Here is a 7,048-nt window from a genome sequence, read left to right as displayed (position 1 = left end):
AAATAATTAAATTTTTATTTAATTAATAATTTATATTAATTATTTATATCATAATTAATATTGAAGTTTCTGGTTCAAATAATGATATCAACGTGTTAGATCGTTCTCCAGTGTTTGATGATATTCTAAATGATCGTGCTCCAGAGGTAAATTATACTAGAGTAAAGTATCGTTTTTATCCCCAACTAGGGGTGGCAATATGTACCCTACCCGCGGGTACCCAACCCGACCCCATCCGATCGGGTAGGATTGTCAACCCGATCCGCAGCGGGTAGGGTAGGGTGCGGGTAGGGTTATCGTGCGGGTCGGGTAAGGTGCGGGTTGTGCATCAATCCTACCCGACCAACCCGCACCCTATATATGTATATGTTATATACTTATATAAAAATATATTTTAAGTGGATGTTGAACCAAATACCTCTCACTAAATGCAAAAGATCCTTAGTCATTAAAAGAAGATCATTAATTGATAATTTAATAAAGTTTTTTTACATAAAAGTCAGTTCTATTTTAAATTATCATCAAGTTATATAATAATGTTGTTTTTTTTTTGTAACCTGCAGGTAGGGTCGGGTACCCGCGGGTTAAGAGCGGGTAGGGTTAGGGTTGAGATATTATCAACCCGCGGGTAGGGTAGGGTTGAGTTTATATAAAAATCTCAACCTGCGGGTAGGGTTAGGGTTGGCTCCAAACCCTACCCTACCCTACCCATTGCCACCCCTATCTCCAACGTTTGGGGTAAGTCCCAAAGTTGTCCCTAACATTTCAATCGTCCTATTTAAGTCCCTAACGTTTCAAAATTGACTCAATGTTGTCATGCCATTAGGGATCCGTTAACAGAATTGACGGCAGGACGAAAGTGAGACGATGTTGAAATGTTCGGAATTTAAATAGGACAAAAACGTTGGAGACAAAAATGATACATAGAAATAAATTTTAGTTTTATCCTTTAATAATATCATTTTTTTACTATACATAGTATTTAATTATTTTTTAATCACATCTAAATAAATACACTTAATCACATTATTTTTATTCTAAATAAATTTATTTTTTTATAATTTTACACTTAAAGTTATTAAAAATATAAAAAATATAAAAAAATTTATTTAGAATAAAAGTAGTGTGATTAAGTGTAATTTACTTATATGTGATTAAAAATATTATATTTTAGAATAAAAGTAGTGTGATTAAGTGTAATTTACTTATATGTGATTAAAAAATAATTGAATATTATATACCGTAAAAAATTAATATTATTGAAGGATAAAATTAAAATTTATTTATATGTATCGTTTTTTATCCCCCAACGTTTTCATTCTATTTAAGCCACTAACGTTTCAAAATTCTCTCAATTTTGTCCCGCCGTCAATTCTGTTAACAGATCCCTAACGGCAGGATAACATTGAGCCAATTTTGAAACGTTAGGAACTTAAATAGGACGATTGAAATGTTATGGATAACTTTGGGATTTATCACAAATGTTGGGGACAAAAACGATACTTTACTCATTATACTATTAATGGTAATACTTATATTATGGGATACTATTTAGCAGATGGTATTTATCCTGAATGAGCTGCATTTGTCAAATCAATCTCAAAGTCACAAGGAGAGAAACGCAAGTTATTTGCACATTATCAAGAAGGGCAAAAAAAAGATGTGGAGCGAGCATTCGGAGTGTTGCAAGTACGCTTTGCAATTATACGTAGTCCAGCTCGCTTTTGGGAAAAGAAGAAGCTTGCCAACATAATGAAAACTTGTATTATATTGCATAATATGATTATTGAGGATGAAAGAAACACTTATGCAGGAAATTTTGTTCAAGGCTTAGAGTATGATGATGTCGAAAATGGCTTATCACAACCTCAGTTGGGAGAGAAAGATTTTGCACTATACCATCAATTTCTCCAAAGAAATGCCCAACTTCAAAATAGGCAGCAGTATAGACAATTGAAACAGGACTTGATTGACCACATATGGCAATTTTACAATACTTGTTGTCAACTATAGAGTTTAATTATATTTTTCTTTGTATTAAGTAATTTTACAAATTAGTGTAATCCCGAATTATATATTGTGTATTATTGTTACATATGAATTTTTTAATATTAATATCTTTTAATAGTGAATTATTTTTAAATTTATAAATTTAAATAATATTATTGAAAAAAATAATTACTTTAATTTTAAGTATTTTAATTAATTAATTTAGTGGGACCACAATAGGGACTAAAATTAGTTCCTCCTAATGGAGAAGAGAGATGCTTTGAGTTCTTATTTATGACGCAAAAGCTGATGTAGAGTTTTTTTTATGACAAGTGAGTCATAAATAGGGATTGAGATGAGTTCCGTAATGGAGATGATTAGTATTTGTTATCTTTAATTGTTTGCTTTACATTATTGTCATTTAAATTCTTATCTGCAAACCCCCTAATTTTTATAACCGATAATACGCATAACTCATTGTAATTCTTTTAAGAAACTATCCGAGATCTAATGCTCTCGATTTTTATTGGTTTGCACTTATAACAAATAAAATTAAACTTTGATAAAAAATTTATTATCGGTCTAAGACTATACTTACAATAAGATTCTATTTTATTAAAATATTTGACCTACATTCATTCTTGCGGCTAACTTTTTTTTGTTATGGAAGTAAAAGTGGTGATATACTTTAACATGGTAATTTTTGATATTTTTCAAAACTGTGGAAGTACACAAATGTCTAGGACCGATTTCTGTACTTAAAATTTTTTATTTTTTTTTTAACACAAATTCCTGGGACCGATTTGTGTACCTCTCACAAATCGGTCGGTCCGATTTCTGTACCTCTAGTTAAACGATCCCACATTTAAGTATAACACCCCAACAATCCACATTTAAGAAAAACACCACTACCACTCCAATATTAAAAATAAAAAATTCTCATTCTTGCCGTCAACACGACAGGAAATACAAAAGTGAATGGAAATAATAACATACCCAACTCAGCTCTGGCAAACTGAATTTTATCACACTAGTGAATTTTTTTTTTTCAAAAAGAAAAGAAAATACAAAAGACAGATTAAATTATTTTGAAAGAGCTAGCAAGCAAGCTAAGACCATCATCTTCATCCCTTGTTTTCAAATATCTTCCCAAAAGTATTTGATGAAATCTTTCATGTGGTCTACCTGAAAGTGCATGTACACCACAACACCATATCCATTATCACCATCTTCGTCAGGCATTAGAGCAATAACCCCTCTATCATAAGGACACACACCACCAGGACCAAAATAAAACGGCTTCCCCAACCCAAAATCAGCCTCATAAAACGGCATGCTCATCCAACTGCCAAGTATAATGTTAGGATTCCCAAAGAAAGGCACATCAGCTCTATACTCACCTTTCTCCAAATAAGGTGTCCTAATCAGATCCCAACGGTTTTCAAACCCTGCCACGTAATGCATTTGTGATTTAACAAACTCGTGATTCGACACTTTATTAACAGCTTCCCTTATTTTCTGCGATGCGTAACTGATTGGTTGAGTGGTGATTTCTTTAGCGTAGCAAGTTGGCGTAACCGTCGGACCCAACGCGTTTCCGAAGTAGTTTTGAGGAAGTGGCGGATTCAATCTGTTGCGAATATCGACGTTGAATTTAACGACCGTTGGTTGATTCTCTTCAAGATTACGAGCTTTGCAAGCGCATCTCCATATATGTGCGCTGATAATTTCGAATCTGCTGTACGGTCTCGGAGATGGGTTATGAGGAGCGTTACCGTTTCCATTTGCTGTTACATTTGCATTTGCATTCTTTTTGAGCTTCTGGACGTGTTCTGGTGTGAGTTTTAACAGCGCGAAGGTCGTCTTCTTCTTTTGCTCTTCGATGTTGTCGGTTCTTCCGAGGATGAGCGGCAGAGGCTTGAACTCCCGGTGGTCGAACAGGGGTGGAGTTAATGGCCCAGTTGGTTTGAGCACGGTTCGGTCGAGAAACGGAAGCTCGCTTGGATCTAGCTTCGCACCTCGAGTGAGCTTCGCCCATGAGTTGATGAAGCGAATGGCGGCGAGGCCATCGCCTAATGGATGAGAAAAAAGGATTCCGACTGCAAAGCCGCCATCGCCGCCGTGGAACTTTGTCACCTGTGCCAAGAACAAAGGAAGCTCGTTTATTTGACAAGAGTAGTCAACAGCTGGGATGAGTTCTTTGATGCTGGGTTCATTTGGAGTGAAGTCTCCATATTCCGCCATTGATTTCTTCGATTCAGCTTCGAGAAGCAATACCCCCTTTGCGTTGCAATCGAGTTCCAAACGGCCACCGTCCGTCCAACTCAGCCTCCCGGCTAATGGATAGTAGTGAACGAGAATCTCGCTGAGAGACTCTCGCATTCGCTCAACAAGGACATTGACATCGACGACAGTGTTGTTGTTCTTGGCGTTGTTCTGTTTTGGGTTGTAAACGTAGATTGAAGGTGTATGACTCCATCGCCAAAGTTGGTCGTTGTCTGATAGCCATAGAAGACCCTTTGGAGTTTCTTCTTTTGGGATCACTGTATGAGTACCTAAGATTGTTACCATTGTTTCAGTCTCTCTTGTGTCTAAAGGCTTCGTTGATTGCTATATAAGACTATGATAGCGGTGAAGGGGACTATAATAGTAACGGCCAAAGCTAGTCTGAGTAAAGCTATTTTCTACCTCACATGAGAAACGTGCGTGGGCCAGTGAACTTGTGACGCCTGTTCATGATTGTCTCCACAAGCTCTGGCATGTGTTAGACATAGGTTTGTGTAGCTTTTTCATGCTTAATGAGGGTGGATATTGGTTATTCATTAATTATTTAATTAAGTTGTTGGACATTAATGACAGTGGACCTTATGTAACTTTTTTGTCGTTTGGTTGAGATTATATTGGTAACGCTGTTTTTTACTGGCAACGCTGTTTTTGACATGAAAGTTAGGTTTGGCTTGGTAATGTGTGGATGGAAAATTAATTGGGTTGTGAATATTGTTTGACCAGAAATTATAGCTGTTGGTGTAAATTGTTAAAAGTTTTATCTGAAAAAAAATACGTCCTTGAACTTTTGACCTGAAAATACATTTAATTTACTAACCTTCTTAAAATTTAGACACATCAATCCTTCTATTCACTTGGATCTGGCAGATCCAAAAAAAACATCAAATATGGCTTCTGTTGTCCTAGTCTGGCCGATATACGGATGCACACGTAGAAAAGTTTTTAAAATGGGACAAACTAGACCCAGTGATTGATATGTCCTGATTTTAAGAAAGTCAAGAATTTAAATATATTTTTAAATCCTCAAGTATATAAATGTCCGCAGGCTAAAAGGTCAAAAACCTATTTGTCCTTTCTCAAAAAAAAAATTATATAATTGTTCAGTAAAAATTAGGGGTGGCAAAACCCGCTCTGCCCTGCCCCGTCCCGCCCCATCCCGCCAAAATCCATCTTAATCGGTCTGTCCCGCCAAAAGACGGTCTGGCGGGTTGGCGAGCCACCCTGCCTTCTCCTTTTTTCAATATAAAAAACTCCAAAATAATATATTAGTATTATAAATATCAACAAGTAGAACCAGAAATAGAAAAATATAAAATAAAAATAGAATATGTAACAAATTCAATATGAACATTAGAACATGAACAATAGAAAAACAGAGAACATGAACATTTAACAATAAACAAACAAAACAGCCCTCCCAGCTCCTAGTACCACAAACCGAAAAATAAAAAAAATTAAAAATTAAGAAAATAGAAAAATAGATAATACTTAGTCACCGTCATTGAAGCGCCGCCCGCTACAGATATGAGAGAGGGATTTACAGGCCGTCTGAGTTGTTGGCTGTGGACCCGAGAGAGGAAGAGCAATGTCGCTTTGTTGCTGGTGCGAGAGAGGAAGAGTCGTGTCACATCGTCGCCAGTACAAGAGAGGGAGAGCCGAGTCTTCGTCGCCGTCGGTGATTCTGCCGTAGACTGGGCGAGGGAGACAGAGACGTGACGGAGAGAGGGAGAGAGAGAGGGAAAGCGAGACAAAGAATGCAGAGAGCCAAGTCATCATCGCCAGCTCGCCACCGGTACGTCGTTTATTCCGAATGCATCTGTCGATCAGAATCTTAAGCTGCATTTGTTTACAGGGACGGGACAATGAGACAGGGACACATAGATACAAAATTGTGTTTGACAATGAGACATGGACAGAGACATTGTGTTCAAAGATACTGAATTAGTGTCTTTTATGTCCATCCTGATAGGAAGCACACATAGACACTAACAAGAGACATAACTTATTTTTCATTTTTTCTTTCATTATTCTTGTTCATTTTTCATAATTATACTTTTTATCATTATATTTTTCTTCTCAAATTTTTTGAATGAAAAAAATGAGAATAAATTAAATTTTCATAATTTGTTCTACCTTATTACTAAAAAGAACACAAGAACACTAAATTCTGTCTCTGTTCTTTATGTCTTGTTCTTATTAGTGTCTTGTCTTGTTCTGTTTTTAAAAACAAACGCAGCCTTAGGATCAAGGTCTTAGGGATGAGAGGGAGTGAGTTCAGTGACAAAAAGGCCAAGAGGGGGACTGGGGGAGTGACGTCGACTATGCAGTGAATGAAGAGTGAAAATTGAAAACCCTAATTGATAGATTTTCAATTTATACAAAGGTATAAAATTACTAAAATACGCTAAAAAAACAATCATACCCCGTCGGGCCAGCTCGCCCTGCCCTGTCCTGCTAGAGCCCGCCAGTTTGGCGGTATAGATTTGGTGGGTTTCTAAAAAATGGACTCAAAATTTCGTCTCAATCTGATTTTTTTTTTTTTAGTTAGATGATTTGACTCGATGAAATTTGACTTATTTTGCCACCATTAGTAAAAAAAAAAAAGGTATGTATGAAATAAATAGAGTAGCCATTGGTGCACATTATGAGAAGACTCTATTTATTATAGTTAAAATGATGTAGAGTTAAATCGTAATTTAATAATTAAAATTTAGGACTTATTTTTTATCAATTATTAACACAAAAAATCATTTAAAATACTTTATAAAATTAA

At 35.9% G+C, this 7,048-nt stretch overlaps 1 protein-coding gene across 1 annotated transcript; it reads right to left on the bottom strand.

Moving 5' to 3' along the window:
• Nucleotides 2,895-4,810, bottom strand: LOC107625594 (spermidine hydroxycinnamoyl transferase). Its single transcript, XM_016328275.2, has one exon. The coding sequence runs from the start codon at nucleotides 4,558-4,560 to the stop codon at nucleotides 3,127-3,129; it is 1,434 nt and encodes a 477-aa protein (XP_016183761.1). The 5' UTR covers nucleotides 4,561-4,810; the 3' UTR covers nucleotides 2,895-3,126.

Source organism: Arachis ipaensis, chromosome B02 (assembly GCF_000816755.2).
Source record: "Arachis ipaensis cultivar K30076 chromosome B02, Araip1.1, whole genome shotgun sequence".
Classification (NCBI taxonomy): Eukaryota; Viridiplantae; Streptophyta; class Magnoliopsida; order Fabales; family Fabaceae; genus Arachis; species Arachis ipaensis.
The sequence above is the reverse complement of the archived record's forward strand: the minus strand, read 5'-3'. Positions and strand labels throughout refer to the sequence as shown.

What these genes read in the sequence shown, in the direction of transcription:
- LOC107625594 (XM_016328275.2), bottom strand. Translation starts at nt 4,560, where the DNA reads ATGGTAACAATCTTAGGTACTCATACAGTGATCCCAAAAGAAGAAACT.